This window comes from Rhinolophus hipposideros, assembly GCF_964194185.1.
Source record: "Rhinolophus hipposideros genome assembly, chromosome: 21".
NCBI classification, from domain to species: domain Eukaryota; kingdom Metazoa; phylum Chordata; class Mammalia; order Chiroptera; family Rhinolophidae; genus Rhinolophus; species Rhinolophus hipposideros.
This window is the reverse complement of record NC_138067.1, coordinates 29,273,494-29,290,605: the sequence shown is the minus strand read 5'-3', so window position 1 is coordinate 29,290,605 and position 17,112 is coordinate 29,273,494. Positions and strand designations below refer to the sequence as shown.

The 17,112-nt window shown below is 44.2% G+C and overlaps 1 protein-coding gene across 5 annotated transcripts in view; it reads right to left on the bottom strand.

Moving 5' to 3' along the window:
* Positions 1-17,112, bottom strand: part of CDH13 (cadherin 13) — a gene marked incomplete at its 3' end in the record, with an annotated part of 1,171,491 nt that overhangs the window by 91,177 nt on the left and 1,063,202 nt on the right. For all 5 annotated transcript variants that reach the window (XM_081031360.1, XM_081031359.1, XM_081031358.1 and 2 more), the window contains one exon: positions 3,718-3,900. In XM_081031360.1, coding sequence (XP_080887486.1) covers positions 3,718-3,900 — 183 coding nt within the window. The remainder of the gene's footprint in view (positions 1-3,717; positions 3,901-17,112) is intronic.

The window sequence follows — 17,112 nt, the reverse complement described above, 5'->3', positions numbered from 1 at the left end:
CAGGCTGACGTTCCCTTAGCATAAGACTAGCTTCAAAGGGATCAAGATGTAAAAAATATTACCAAGACAGGGGCAGAGAGAAGGAGAGAGAGAGTCACACAGCACGAGCCTGGCCGTTTCTGGAGAACAGAATCTCTCTAATGTTTATTTCCATTTGCACAACACTGGGGGTAATAGTTCCAGTTGTACGATGCCCTGGGCCTGTCCACTTGGAGCTGGTGAATCGTGGGTCTCTACTCCCTGTCCTTCCCGAGGCCTGCCCTGGGTCATGTTGGACTAAGAAGCCATCTGTTGTCCCAGGCATATGACCTTATTAATGTGATTTGTCTGGCGCAGGGTCTCTGTGTCAGGGATAGGAGGAAATTGAAAATACCTCCAATAAAGTTACAGAGCTACAATTCTATTACTATTCCATCAAGTGTCAGGAGAGGGTGTGGACCACTGTCTTGGAGGATTGAAAGCCTGGAAAAGCTGGCCCACATGGGAAGGGTAAAGAAGCTGGGGTCTGTTGTCCTGAAGAGGGAGGATTTGGAAGTGATCTGATAGTGATTTTTAAGCCTGTGACAGGTTTGGGGATCAAGGATGCCTACTTTCTCGATGCCGTCTTCACCTCTAGGACAAAAGAAACTTAAGATGAAGGGTGGATTATGTTCAGTGAAAGAGTGACTCTTTCACATTTCAGAATAGGTTTACAAAGTGACTAAAGGTGTTTCTGACCAGAGGTTTTAAAGAGCAAACATTTGCTCATTAGGACCCAATCCTGTAGGGAGGCAGGACTTCCCAGAAAGCACACAATCCTGGGACTTCTACTAGTTCTTCAGTACACTGACTGCTAACTGGCTGCCCCAGGGCCACGCCCACCCCCTTCTGCCTTGCCCACCTCTTACGGTGACCAGATTTAGACTTTCCAGTCTTCCTTGAAGGGGCATGTGTCATCTGGTAAATGACATATCATGGGAAATTGTCTGGGGAACCCATGAAATAGATATTTTCTTCTCTGATGAGAGGAGACGGGTATACAAGAACTCTCTCTCTCTCTCTCTCTCTCTCACACACCTGGCTGCCTCCTTGCGTCCCGCCTTGTGATGTGTGGGGCTTTGGCAGCCATTTTATGTCCCTGAGAAAAAAGCCAGAAGCATCTATGGTGCCCCCTATTGGCTCTCTGACACTTTAGGTTGCCAGCCAATCCTAGACTGGGCTACCTTCATTTAATTATGGAGATCATTCAATTCTTTTTATTATTTAAGCCACTATCAGCCTGGCATTCTGCTGTTTGCAGCTGAAAACATTCTGAACAAATGCACTGGGTGCTGGCAAAGTGGAGAGCACGGGGAGCATGGCTAGACCTGCCTCTAGGAGGCCATCCTGGGCACGGACCCAGGGGAGCTGAAAAGCAGGGAGCGCTCAAGGCCCTGCGTAGGGATTCATGTGGCAGGCAGCTGCCTGGGGGAGTGTGCATCCCAACTCTGAAGCACAGGAAGTCCACTCACTAGGCAAAGCGAAGCGCAGGCAGAGCCCCAGGCTCTGTGGACACCTCCTCCCCAGGAGTGTGCAGAAACTCTTCATCCTACAGCAGTGCTGGTCCATAAGCTATGCTCTGTGACCAGCATCACTTGGGGTACCTCTCCCTCCTGTCCCGACTTAGCAGGTGTGGGGCAGGTCTGGCAACCTGCATTGCAGCTAGCATTCTCCTATATGCTAACATTTCAGACTCACAGCATGATGGGCCAAAGGGGGAATGTGGGGTGAGGCAAACACTCCTTCTCGAGTCTTATTTTGCTTGTATTTAATTTCCTTCGAGCTGCAGCAAACACAAGTCCAGACTGGGAGAACTGTGCTCTTCTAGGTTTCATCATGGGGATGGATATTTACCCAGGCTTCGTCTTCCAGGTCGGGTCTGGAAAACTGCCTGACAGCTTTTATAGATATAGGGCTAGCTGTGGAGGGCAGCCAGTGGTTGTTATTTTATGATTTTCACAGTTTCAAAACTGCAGAGGTGGGTGCAGGAGGGCAGTGTCAGGGTCTGCGAATAACTCTGCTGTTGCCGGTGTTATTAGGGGACATGAACTCGGAAGACCCAGAGGCTGTTCTTCGCAGGCAAACCTTTGAGGTTCATTTCCAAGGAGGTACTGAACAGGGCAGCGCTTGGGAGGAACCCAGAGTCCTTAGGCTCTGGAGCAAGCCGGAAGCATTTCCTGATCTCCTGTCTCCAGGGGCGTCACAGAACTTTGTCGGTGTAGTTGTTTATATGGCCCCATGCTTGGCTGAATAATAACCCCCCCCCCACACACAATATGTTCACATTCTAATCTCTGGAACTTGGGAATATGTCACCTTACATGGCAAAAGGGACTTTGCAGATGTGATTGAGTTAAGGACCTTGAGATGGGGAGATGCTCCTGGGTGATCCAGGTGGGACCAAAGTCATCACAAAGGTCCTTAAAAGAGGGAGACGGAAAAGTCACAGGAAGAACTTGGTGAGCCAATGGAAGCAGAGGGTCAGAGTCAGAGAGAGATATGAAGATGATGCTCAGCTGGCTTGGAGGATGGAGGTAGCGGCCAGGAGCCAAGGGACGCAACGCAGGCAGCTCCGGAAGCTGGAAAGTTCTCCCCGAGAGTCTCCAGAAGGAACCAGCCCTGCAACTGGAGCTCTGTGAAACTGATTTTGGACTTTGGACCCCCAGTGTATAAGAAAATCAATCTGTGTTGTTTTAAGCCACCAAATTTGTGGTCATTTGTTACAGCTGCCCCAGGCAATTCACACAGGCTCTAATAAGTGCCCACCACTCTTCTACACGTTTGATGTATTATCTCAGGAATTCCTCACAATAGCTCCAAGAGGTAGGTGGTATTATCACACGCATTGTACAGTGAGGAAACTGAGGCACAGCAAACATAGTCAGGTATCTAGACATGGGCACACACGGAGTAGGTAGTGTTTCTGTTTTGTCCACGGCTACCATTACTATAAATATGATTACTCCCTGTTTTTAGGACAAATGGCTTCCCCCCCACCAAAAAAGAAACTGTTTTAGTGAATGGCCTGGTCTGGCAGAAGTTCTTCCTGAATTTCCCAGAAAGAGTGGAAGTGTGTGAAAATCACTTCTAGGACACTGAGACTACCAGCATCGCACGTTCTGTAGCCACTGCCTTCCCATCCAGCCTTTCTGCAGCCCTGGCAGGAGCCTAGGGCTTGACATTCATTATCACATTTCCCCTTCGTTCCACCTGCAGCCAGAGAGAGTCAGCGTGCTGGGCAGCCATGCTCACAGGAGGTTTCACACCAAGAATTAGCCCGGAGGTGTAATTATCTCCTGTTTTTAAGAGAATAACTGAGACTCTGCTAAGAAAGATTAAGAACTGTAATAATACCCATTTTGAGCCTAGGTCTTTAAAACAAACCTTCGCATACCCCATTTTTGCATCTTTGATAATCCATTATCAAATATAGAGAATCTCATTTAAAATTAAGGTTTTTTTTTTTTTTAGGTTAAACATAAGTTTGAGTTTTTGAATTTTCTGGAACCTATAAAACAGGTTGGTTTTATGCTGTGGGATACAATTACACCCTTAAGCTCTGAGCTCTTTTTTTGTAATTCCAGGAGAGACTGGGGCTGACTTATCCTGGGCCTTCCCCCACATTAGTGAGGCCATGAGCCTCATCATGGGCCCACGGTGCTCATGCACGGAGGAAGGAAGCGTTGGAGGCGCCCTTACCTTGACGACGGAAAGCATCCCCTCATTGGTCTGAGGGTTGGTGTGGATTTCAAAGCTCTGCCCTGGGTTTCCGTTGATGATGGTGTAGGCAGCCCTCCACGCGCCTGTGGTGGGGTCGTCCTTGTCTTCAACTGTCAAGTTGACAATAACTCCCATGGCTCCTTCCTCAACTGTAGCCTGAAACTGCAAACAAAGCAGATGGTTACTATCACTATTTTGAAAACACAGAGCAAAGACCATTCATAGGACTCTTAACCATATGCCTGGTATTGGGTCTATTACCCATATCATCTCCTTTAATAATAAATAATAACACAGGGAATTTATAATGGAGAACAGCAGTGCCTCTTCTCTGTGTCCTTCTCCAGTCTGCCTGATTGCAGACAACCGGGGGAAGGTGGAGCCACAGGGGGAAGGGGCTTGGGTCCCTGAGTCACCACCTGGAAGACAGCAGTCTAGTGGTTGGGAACACCTGCTTGAACTATTGATAAATGAACAATAAACTTCTGCTGAGTTTGAGCCTTTATACATTTTTGCTTGCATGTGTTCTTGCAGCTTCACCTACCCTAAACAATAAGGTAACCAGGTAACCAGAGCGCCGTGGCTCATCAGTGAAGGGACTGGAGTTGGAACCCCCGTGTTTTACTCCAGAGCCTCTGCTCGATTGTACCATCTTCTCCAATGAAGAAAGCCAATTTCATCCTTCCCACCCTTTGCCCACAACTAGTGTGACTTTAAAAAAACCATTTACTACGGAAACATATAAATCAATTGTTTGGAGGCTTGTTGTACCTGTGTCTTTATTGCAATACATCTCAAATACTTGTTACAAGTAGGTGTGGTGAAAATAAATCAATAAATGAAAAATTGTCCTTCCTATAGATAGAGAATTTCACAAGCTATCATTAGCACATTCCTTTGAGCTGGAAGCATAAAGTATTGTTTTGGTGCTTACCTCTGACACAGTACAGGTGAAGAGTAATCCATTTGCAAATATTTTACAAACAAGTAATACCAATAAGCTGACAACAAAAAGAAATACCTTAGAATTTCATTAGTAGGAAAGTGAATCTAGAGACAGTAAGACGATGTCAAAAAGCCCTTGTGTTCAAAGAGAAGTAATTTGAGAAATGAGGTTTGAAAAGCAGTGGCTGATTAATTGACTTGCAAATCATTAATCATAAGCCTAATCTTGATGCCTTGGGGGGTGGAGAGGGGACAGGAACTAATTTGTCTATCACACCTCAGCAAACCTGTGAGTTGTTTTCCTTCCATAAAAAGGACACTGGGAAACTCTGAGAACATGCACATAAGAGGGAAAGTAGCTGGAGTGAGGAGGGGCATGGTGGATGCTGTCACAGACACAGCTCTAGGAGACAATTAATTTTGGCCTGATTCCTCTGATTCTTGTTTAATTAACTCCTATCTTGTATCTTCCCCTCCTTCTCACAAAAGTCATCGAATTCCCAAGCTGGAAATCCAGACTGGAGGTTCTCAGCCATGTCTGCACATTAGAATCTCTTTGGGGGCCTTAAGAAAAAACACTGTTAAAAACAGAAAACAAACCAACAAACCAGGGTCCTCTTCCAATTCAGTTGGTCTGGGGGGAAGGCCCAGGATTCACTAGTTTCTGAACCTGCCCAAATAATTCTCATATGCGGTTTGGGGTGAGAAGCATGATGGAGTCTAAGTTCAAGGATGGCAAGGAGCTATCAATGAAAGAGCCGGTCTTGTGTATTGCTGAGGCTACCTGAGCTCAGTGTTGAGGGGTCTGCAGTGTATCTGGGCTCAGCAGGATAGAGTGCTGTAACCAACTACTGTTGTCTGCCACGTGTCCAGGAGCGGGATATGGTGGCTCACGTGTTCTCTAATCCTTTCAGAACGCAGATGAAGATATAGGCACAGAGAGGGAAGGAAGGAAGCGTTTTTGTCCCAAGTTGTTTGGTGAACCGAAGGTCAGATCCAAGTTTCCTGGATTCCAGTAATCTCTGCTTTCAGGAAGTTCTATTTCTCAAGTCCACTCAAGAGCCCCATGGCTTACGCTCGTCCATCACCCCCTGCTGTGGTCCAGAGCCAGAGGACTAGTTCTCTGTCCCTACCGATCACGGCAGCCCTCAGCTTATAACCTGTCCTTGTGGTTCTTCGGACACCTGTATCTTAGAATGCCAAGTGGACGATTACTTGGGCATAGGGAGTGCTAAGACTAGAGGATGCTGGGAACCATCAGGTAGAAATTGTTATACCCAATATCTAGGCGAGGCATTGCTTTGTCAAAGCAGATGAGTGTCACGTTGCTGAGATACCATGAAAACAGATCATGATTTGAGGAAGCTGGAGGCTTTATGTGCATCTTTGTTCACAGCCTTACCTCCAGCACCTCACACAACGGTAGGTACATAGAAGGGACTCAGGAGATAGTTGTTGAATGAATGGTCTTAAATATAGGGAAGTGGGACCTGGCATGAAAGGAGAGGACAGGGAGGAAATGTGGAGGGATGAAGCTATGCGGGAGTGAAACTAAGAAAGACTGGCTCATTGACTGATGCTGACCCTGCCACCTCCTGGAATATTCCAGAAAGGTAGGGATGGACTGATCTCTCTTGTTCTCTAGGACATCTCCAGCAGGGCTGCCTTATTACTTTTGTGGACCTCAGGCAATTTTACCTTCGTTGGCTCCTCCTACAATGATAGGTTTTCATGAGCTTTTAAAAAATTCATTTTTTTCCTGACGTGAGGAAAACATGAAAATTTTCTTTGACCCTAAAAATTTTTTTAAAATTGATTTTAGGATCCTAGGCACTGTGCCTATGGCACCTGATGGATGATTTAGTCCTGATCCCCAGTACATAGCACAGTGCCAGATACATAAAAATCTGATGGGTGGATAAATGAACAAGTGAATTAATGAATGAATTTGTAAAATTAATATTTAGGCCACATCTATGTGAGACAAGCCGATGCAGCTTCTCCCAAGACACTTTTATTATATCTGCAGCACCTACAAAAGGGGCTGCCACGGAATACATTTTCAGTGTGTGAGCAAATGAATTCAAGAGGAATGAGAAGGTGGTATTGTTCTAGGAATTCTCAAAGTGTGTATTGTGGCCCTAATATGTCCTTATATGTAATAATGTGTCCACAGCAACATTTACCATCCATCCATCCATCCATCCATCCATCCATCCATCCATCCATCCATCCATCCATCTTCCAGCTAGCCAGCCAGCCAATCAACAAATATTTGGTGAGTGCCTTCTGTGTACCAGGCATGATATAGTATTAAGTTCTAGGGATATACTGGTTAAAAAAACAAACAAACAAAACAACAACAACAACAACAACAGAACACAGACAAGGTATATGTATAATAATAAAAAGGTGTTAAGTGCAAGGAAAGAAATAACACAGCTCTTGGAGAGTCTGTAGCTAGTGTGTATGTGTGGGGTTGTGTGAGAGGGTGGGTAACTGACCCAGTCTGGAGAGGATCATTAGGGAAGAATTCCCTGGGAACCGAAAGAAGAGGAGGAGTTCATGGGCTGAAAGTGAGAGCGCATTCCTGGCATCTGGAACAGCAGATTCCAAGGCCAGTGGCAGAGGGAGGGTGGTGCATGTGTGGGACCTAAAGAAGGTGGTTGTGGCTGGCGTGCAGAGGAAGCCTGGGGAGAACTGTTTGTTGTTGGACCCCCGAGGGGGATCAAGTCAGATTATGCAGGGCCTCAGGGGCCACGGAAAGGTCTTTGGAATTCACTTCAAAAGCAAAGTGGAGTCTAATCAAGGAATTGGATTATGTTTAAATCTATTCCTGAGAGAATTTAGAAAAAAAAGAAACACTTTAAATATAGAAAACATTCCACACAATTATTATGGTCTTTGTTAAGACCATTATCTGATTCTTGCATAAACTATAAAGCCTGTTTCCTGGAGCATCCATTTAGAAACTCATTATTGCTTAATTAAATACTCATTCTATTAATTCTATTCAATGTTTTAACCCCATTATGTAATTCAAGAATGGAAAATTAAATAGATTAAAATGAAATAGTACCATTTTATATTTCTACAGCAATGCTCACTTTGTGATTTAAAAACAATAGACAGACATTAATTTAACACACCAGAGAAGGAGAAAATATTGATTGTAACATTATTTCCTTTAATTAGAAAAAATAGATAAAGTTACTTTTCTGTTAAACTGTGTGGCAAATCAAATACTAGATGCAAAATGCATTTTTACACAACCAGTATGGGCCATTGGCTTGGGACATACTGAGGCTCATTAGCTCTCTCCTCAAAATCCAGAACTGAGTGATTTCATTGTTCTTTGACAAGGTGGGCTGAGTTTCGTGATGGGCATTTATGAAGAGCCTGCCTGGACGTGCCACAAAGCTCATCCATCACCAGGGTAAAGAGGGACTTGCATTTTATGACACACCCAGAATGAAAGCTCTTCCTCCACGAAGAATGAATGGACTTCCTCACAGAGCAAAGAGTTGGTCTCTAGGTTAAGGTCAACCTTGAAGATGGAAATAATGATTAGCTGGCTAGAAAGCCGCAGGTGGAGAAGAATTGACGGTGGGTGACTTAGGGACTGCACATTATGCAAGCTTGAATACTGGAAGAAGGGGGGACAAAAGATGAGTTCCCAAAAGTTTTGTAAAAGTGAATTGATAAAAGAGTGAGGGAGAGATCATCAGAAAGTTAACTTGCAAACCTTTTTCTGAGTCTATATTTACAGAAAGGATACAGGTTTTTGGAAAAACCTAATTTCTTGCTGACAGCCTAGTAGGCAGAAACTATGGTTGATATAAACATAAATAATACATTTAAGGACTTTGGCACTTTGGCATTAAAGGATCTTGGCACATTGTCTGGCAGAGAGTAAGAAATATGTATTTATTAGTGATGATGATGATGATGATGATGAAGATGGATTTCATTCTGTAGTACATGAGATTCTTAGAAATAAATAGGAGAATATGGTTCAAACCCACCATGGTTCTTTCTGTTCTCATTAGTGTGCCTTGTAGTGTAGTTATAGATGCAGTTATTTCTCTGGGTCAGTGTACAAGGAGAGCTTTCCTTTTCAGTTATGTATACCTAACACTCACATACTTCCCTATTCTTCTCTTGCTCTAACAAAAGGCCCTTCACTGACAAGACACTTGATGTGAACCTAGAGCACCCACATTCAGAAGGGATAGCTGTGGTAGATATTTGGCTTCCTTCTATCTATGATTAAGATCATCAGAGGACAGAAAGATGCAAAACCTCATTTTAAGAAATATGCATTAAGTATCTATTGCATTTCAGGCCTGTACCAGGCACAGGAAATACAGCAGTAAATGAGAGGGCTACTACTCCCTCACCTCCCCTGTTGGGCTTATAGCTTTGTCGCCCAACACATTCCCTCCCAGTCAACCCCTTTCTTTATATGTTTTGTTCACCTATGATATATCCAGACAATTTGTTTTCTATCATTTCTCCACTGTCATACATCCAAGGCTGCACCTGTGGTCAATTATGGATGCTTATATGTTTGGACATAATTTAGTTTCCCGCTAATGGTTGTTTCAATAAATGGTGCTGGGTCAATTGGATATCCATGTGGAGAAAATAATGAATCTTGACCCCCTACCTCACACCATACACAAAATGTGAATGGGAAAATGATAAAGCTTTTAGAAGAAAACAGGAGAACATTTTTATTTAGCTTACACTTAATGTTTATGTATACTTGATATGTAATATTACATGTAATATAAAGTATTTAAAAATACATAAAATGCAATTATATATGTAAAGTGTATATACTATAACATATATAATGTTTAAATAAAAATTTTAATACATACAGAGTTCTAAATAAAGTTCATTTAATATCTTAAAGAAGCCCTTATGCCTAAGAAGAGATTAGTAACACAGCCCAATAAGGAACTCTGAAGTTGCTTCACTGAGAAACACAGTTTGTTCATCAGCCAGTTCTCAAGATCCCTGGGACCTCCTGAGTCCTTTCCCAGCCACACCCTGGTAGGACATGCATAGCTAGGCTCCAAGGTGACTATAGCACCAAGATGGGAGGAGAACATTAGGGAATCCACAAGACCATCATGGCCTCAGACATTGGCGAGCATTGTTTACTCTTTGTCCGTCGCGTGAAAATTTTCTAAGTGCTTTATTCTCATTGAAGATAGGAGTGGTATCAAAGTTTTGATTTTCAATACCCATGAGAGACAAGTCACAAAGTGAAGAAATCAATCGATGCTAGAGCTAGGGCTTACAGCAACTGTGAGCAGAGATGTCCCTGCTCTTTCAAGCAGAGAAAGTCTGGGCATGCACCTCCCAACTGTAAGCTCCTGGAGAGTGGGGATTGCGTCTGTGATTCTCTAAAATGCCCAACACCAGATCTTTCATAAAGCGAGAGCATTGTCAGTGGACATTAAATTTGGGGATTGTTTTGCCTAGAGGATAAAAACCCAAGGGGGGAAGGTGACAGTGTACATGCATCTGAGAGTCTCACAATGATAATTGTGACCAGATCTCTATTCTCACTGAGAAAAAGAAAAGTGAACTCAATTTTAGTTCAAATAGCAGAGATGATAGAATTTCTCAGTGGTGCATGAGAGTTTTCTTTTTCAAAAGATCCTTAAAGGTTGAGAGTACATGTAGTTCAGGACACCTGCATAATCTATAAAACATTTTGAGGGAATTATGGCCTTCCCCAGCTACTGCTGAACAGAGTATTACTAAGTCATTTTGTATCACGTGATCCCAGCTTCCTTGGCCAGAGTTGACTGGACCCAGAGATGGCACCTGGCTCCCAGGTAACTAATCCATCGACTGCTTCAAGAACAATCATATTTGATCCTGTTTACTCTCATCTACCATCCCCCTCCCCCTGACTCTGGGTGGTGAACGCACAATGTGATATATAGATGATGAACAGAATTGTACACCTGAAATCTATGTGACTTTGCTAGCAATTGTCACTCCAATAAATTTTAATTAAAAAAAAAGAACACCTATATGATTTCTCTAAGAATTTGAACTGAGAGAAATAGAGGCTATAATCAGGGAGTGAAGGATCCTTAAACTCAAAGTGTCTGAGTAGTTGAACATGGGATGGCCATTTGGACACTGATGAATGATCAGATAAATACGCCGTATGTAGAGAAGCAAAAGAATGGAGAGACAAACCATGAAGAGAGAGCTTGGAGCACTCAAAGACAAAAGACAGACGAGAAAGTGTCCCTGATCTCTGACTGGTTCCCCTAGTCCTGCTCCCATTCCCACAAGGTCCCCTGTGCTTCTTGTCTGTAGGACGCCCTGTGCCGGCAACATCCTCATGTCCACTCCTCCTGAGTGGCTTTCTGCCCCTTACAACTAATGAAGTTCCGGGGAAAGCAACTCAGGTGGTTGCCTGCCATTTTCAGCAAGTACATGTGGTCCTTTCCATGATGATTTGGGTTCCATAGATGTTTCCTCCAGTAAAGTATTCTTGTTCTCTTTTACATCTTGCTCTGGAAAATTTCAAACACTTAAAACAAGCAGACAGAATAGCGTAATGAACCTCGTGTGCCCACTAGCAGGCTTCAGAGGTCCTCAACTCATGTCCCTACTGGGTTTCGCCTACACACCCACGTCTCACGCCTTTCTGTAGTATTTGGAGCAAATCCCAGACCTGCCACGGCATCCGTAAATATGCCCGTGTGCATCTAAAAAATAGAAAGACTCTTAAAGAAAACATAGTTAAAGTTCCTTCTTGATCCAACTAACATTAACTTCTTCCACTGACAACTGTTGTGTTTTTTCTTTTGTGCCAGGTGCTTTGCGAAAAGTATTCGCACGTTGTCTCTATTATGGAAAGAGAGTGCGCACCTACCGGCTGTGGTAAAGGACAGTTATAGAGGGGCGTATTAGACTTCTCCCGTGAATAAACTTCCCTGTTCAATGTTTTAAGCCACTCACCCTTACTAAACAGGTGAAGAAACACAAAACCAAAAGTAGAAATCGTTCAACAATAATAAGGGATAGCAGTTTCACAACAGAGAAACATACTCCTGAGTGAAGAGCACGTTCCAATGACCCAGGGCTGCCATCCATGGGTCATGTTCCAACAAGAAGAAAGACCGAGTGTCACCTAACTTCCCGGCTCTACAGATGCAGGGGATGAGCCAATAGGCAAGACAGGGAAACAATATTCACTGCCTGCTCTGGCAGGAACTGTCCACCTTCCCTGTCAGTGCATGCCTTTCTGTGTTGGTTCATTTTCCGGGGAGGGCTTGGGGGGTAGTTTCCATGTGTTGGCTGCAGACACATGGGAGGTGCTGGGTACATGGCTTTTGAGGAAGAGGCTGGTCAAGTTCTGTTTCTCTGGGGACCCGCCAGTGCACCTTCTAATCACTGGACTTGTTCCTCTACACGACCTTGCTGACTGAAACTCCTCAAATCTGCCAAATGCAGACACACACATTTGCAAAAGTAAAAAGATCAGTTTCTGGGAAGAAGAGGCTCAAATACCAACCCACGTCTTTTCCTCTACAAAACAAAATGTAGGCCAGCAAAGACTGATAGGCCTACAATGCAGCTGGGCAGTGATGCTCTAGCTATGTTCCTGGGAAGGAAGGGTGTTTGAGTAATGATGGTATGAGGTCTTACCAGTGCACCAGGTATTTCCCTCTAAACAATAAAGATTTAACTGCCTGAGGAATCTGTTAATTAGATTTTATCTGTTTAGTATATTAGATTTCCTGCCTCAGAGTTTTGCTGCTAAAAAGAAGTTTGAAAATCACTGCCTTAGGGACTGAGGAAATAAATATTACATTTGATGGTGAGAGAAAAATAAAAACCAAGGAGAAAATATGCCTACGTTCTTTTTCCTCTGAATACGAGGCATGGACACTTGATTTTATCTTACATTAGTATCTCTTCTTCAGTTGAGTTTCTCGCTTTAAAAAATAAAAGAAAAGGCAAAACACATCTGTACATCTGACGAGGTAATTGGAAAGAGTTTAATTTTCAGAAGCAAAGAGATTTTCTGGAGAGATACACATACCACAAGCATTTGAATCTGGATGAAAAATGGCTTTTTTTTTTTTTAAAGGAACAATAGCATGGTCTGCTCTAATGACTTTGGAACTTGGTTTATGCGATTCTGCACATGTATAGGAGCAGAAATTCTAGGACATGGGGCCAGTTCTGATCAAACTCATGGGTACATTCCTGGTGAATGCTGTAACTTTTCTGAGTCCCAGTTCGCTTACCTGAGACATAGAGTATCAGGCTACAGCCCAAGTTCTTCATGCTGCCTACACGTTAGAATCACTTAAAAATCTTCGAAAAGTACTGATGACCTGGGGTCCCACATTCAGAGATTTTTCTTGGGTGGGGCCCAGGCATTTGTATTTCTAAAAATTCTCTCGGATGATTCTAAGAAACAACTAGGGCTGAGAACAATTGCTTGTGATGACTGATAAAGTCCCCTCCTACTGTTTATGATGAAACATTAAAAAGATCGTGATCTATTCTACCTTGTGTTGGGCCTTAACAGGTGAAGGCCTGGTGTCGGTGGGGCCGAAGAAAGCTATCAGTGGGGAACCTTGAGAATTCTTACCGTTCTGTGCTCAAGGAGTTATGGGGTTGCTAAGTAGGCTAATGGAATACATTTACCAATGAAATCACAGGGCTCTCTCCTGTAGGTCATCCTTTCCATCACCTCAAAAATAGACCCCACCCCCATTCCTCTGCCCCCCTTAGTCCCTGACAACCACTAATCTACCGTGACTCTAAGGATTTACTCTTCTGAATATTTCATATAAATGGAATCACATGATATGGGGTCTTTTGTGTCTGGCTTCTTTCACTTGTTTTCAAGGCTCATCCATGCTGTAGCGTGTGTCAGGATTTTGTTCCTTTTTAAGGCGGAAGAATATTCCATTGTATGGATAGACCACACTTGATCCATTTATCCATGGATCAGCATGTGGGTTGTTACCACTTTTTAGCTATTGTGCACAGTGCCGCTATGAACGTTCATGTAAAAGTTTTTGCATGGACTTAGGTTTTCATTCTCTTGGGTAGGTAGGTAGGAGTGGAATTGGCGGGTCACGTGGTGACTCGGTGTCTGAGGTGGTGTAGATTTCAGTCTCATCAACATGCATGGAGCACCTGGGCTGCACTTTTCAAACACAGGAGGCTGTGTATTATTTGCTGGCCTCCCAGAACTTACTGCCTCCTGCCTCTCATGTGAGGAAAGGCAATATTTGAGAATGAGGCTTCTCTCTTTGAATGGCAGGAGGGATCTGGAAGGAGGGAGACCTACAAGAGCCTTGTCTCTTTTGAAGCCTTTGACTAACCCACTTGGAACAGCCCCCTTTTCCCCAATTTGCACGGGGGTATTGCACAGGTTAATGCGGAAATGAGACAGGCCCCCCCTCCCCCCCCCCCCCCCGGAGCTCATGGAGAACACACTGGCCTCCTTTCTAACTAGAGAAAGTACATCTTTAATCTCCTGAGCTGTGGGAAAATTGACACAGTTGGGGAGGCTCCTGAAGCTAACATCCCAGTACAAATAAGGACAAGAGAAACCTTCTACTTTCATTACAAGGGATTTGTACAAATTCATACATGGACTTGACTTACAGCTTCTAATTTATATTTAAATCCCAAATGCCTTAGAAAAAATTGCTCTGAATCCATCATGTGTGTATGTACCATTGATCCTGTTTCAAATAGACACCACTGGCCCAATCGTGACTCCCATAAGCACATCCACATGTTTCTTCCGAGAGGTGGCTAATAGAATTTCTGAGGACATCCAAGTCCCACAGTGAGAAGAGATGGATGAGAATCATTCCCTTGGGAATCAGAACCAATGGCGGGGGGGGGGGGGGCGGGGATTAGGAAAATTATTCTCAGGGTGGAGTACCACAACAGAAATCTATGTGAGGAGACAGGTGCCCCAGTGGCACTCTTTCACACTGAAAAAGACAAACATGTTTATCACTACATCAAGCTCTATCATTTATTGCCTGTGTGACCATGAGCCAGTCACTTAACCTCTCCTTCTTGATTTTCTCATCTGCAAAATGAGAATAAAGCACCTACCCTCATAGGACTATTGTGATGATTAAGTGAGCATATTTATAAATGCTTTGATGAATGCCTGACACATAGTAAGCAATATACGCACACTGTTATAATGAACGCAGACAAAAGTGAACAAGTAAATGAAGTTTGCCACAGTGCACATCATTATAAGGAACATAGCCAAAGAAATAAAGTTTGCTCTTTTGGGGGAGACTTTTTGTTGTAGTAGCCTAGTTTCTCGCTAAATAATATTTCTGCCAATAAAAAGTTACTTTGTTGTCTAAACTGCTTATGTAGAATTGGTGTCACTTATGATAAGAACTGTCTTGACGGAGGCGGCCCGGTGGCTCAGGCGGTTGGAGCTCCGTGCTCCTAACTCCGAAGGCTGCCGGTTCGATTCCCACATGGGCCAGTGGGTTGAGAAACCACAAGGTTGCCAGTTCAGTTCCTCGACTCCCGCAAGGGATGGTGGGCAGCGCCCCCTGCAACTAAAATTGAACACTGGCATCTTGAGCTGAGCTCCCAGATGGCCCAGTTGGTTGGAGCGTGTCCTCTCAACCACAAGGTTGCCGGTTTCGACTCCCGCAAGGGATGGTGGGCTGTGCCCCCTGCAACTAGCAACGGCAACTGGACCTGGAGCTGAGCTGAGCCTTCTACAACTAAGATTGAAAGGAGAACAACTTGACTTGGAAAAAAAAGTCCTGGAAGTACACACTGTTCCTCAATAAAGTCCTGTTCCCCTTCCCCAATAAAATCTTTAAAAAATAAAAGTGTCTTGACCAAGGTTTTTTCATTCCCTGATAGCATTTTTAATCTATATTAGGGTTTCTCAACCTCAACACTGTTGACATTTTGGGTTGGACAATGATTTGTCGGGTAGGGGCTGCCCTGCGCACTCTAAGATGTTGATCAGCATACCTGGCCTCTACCTACTAGATACCAGTAGCGCCACCCAAGTTGTAATAATAGAAAATGTGTCCAGACATTGCCACATGTCCCGGCCGCCTGTGTGTGTGTGCAAAATCCTCCCTGGGTGAGAATGACTAATTTAGCAAAAACCAGGTCAGGGGCTCACGACATGTATCTGCCTGTAAACAGCAGCTCACAAGTTCCCTCAGGACAAGATTTATCAGTAAGTTGGTCCTAGACTCAAGTCTCATAGGAAAACACTGAAATAGCATAATAACAGTTTCTGGAGTAATTGAATAAGACGTTGCCAGAAAAACATTCAAGGGCAAAACAGAAGACTATAATTATTATGAAAATTACTGATGTAGTTTTCATGACTACAATTTTTGAATTAGCCACTGATAATCTCTTGTATAAAAGAAAGGTAGTCTTTCTTGCTTTCCATTCTTCCTGACATTTGCCCATGTCTCATTTTTCAATAAACACATTTCATGCCGGTGTGTGCCCAGTAGACTCAGGTGCAACAAACACAGTGGGGTCCGTAGCCGGGGTCTAGCTCTACAACCCCTCCAAGGAAGAGGGGCTTGAAAGGAGGCAGCCCTGTCACCCACAGGGCTTTCTCAGTGGGCCTCAGAAAATCAGAACGGGGCATTTTGCATCTGGCCCAGTTAGAACTGTGTTTGGACTCAAGCTTATTTGGCAATGAAGAATTCTTGTCTGCATTCATTTTTCCTCCCAGTTCTCTAACCCCTTGCGACTCAGAGTGCGGTTTTGGGGTCAGTAGCGTGGGTATCAGTAGTCAGAAATGCAGAATCTGGGGCCGTGCCCTAGACCCTTGGATCAGATCCCAGGTGATGTGGGGTCATGTCAAGTTGGAGAAGGCTGCTCTTGACCCCATCTGTCTGCTCTCAGTGCTGACATTGCCTCTTGACCCTGAGGGGCAGAGAGACCAGCAATGCAAGTGCCCTTGGCATTCGGCTTCCTAAATTGGAAACCTGCCACACCCTCTCCTGGTCTTGTCTTGAGACAGGAGAGCAATTTCCTACCATTGAGTTAGTCAGAAACGTCAGCTGCTGGAGCCTCAGAAGTTTTCCAAGAATACCGGCCCTTGGGTACCACCCATGGGCATCATGGCGCCTTGGGAGGCAAACTACAAAGGTCAGCATACCTGCAACAAGGAAGGGGCCGTATCACCGCACGTGCGCAGTAAGGCCCAAGGGTGTCCCCAAGGTGAACACTGCCTAATTCAAATACTAAAAAATCATGCCCACGGGTGGAGAGTTACCATGCTCATGAGACGTGCGATAGAAACCTCCGCCTTTACACGCCTAGATGTAGTGTATACCCCGCCTAGCTCCCTTTGAAACCCGTCCCAGCTTTTCTCCAGGGGCGCTGGAAACG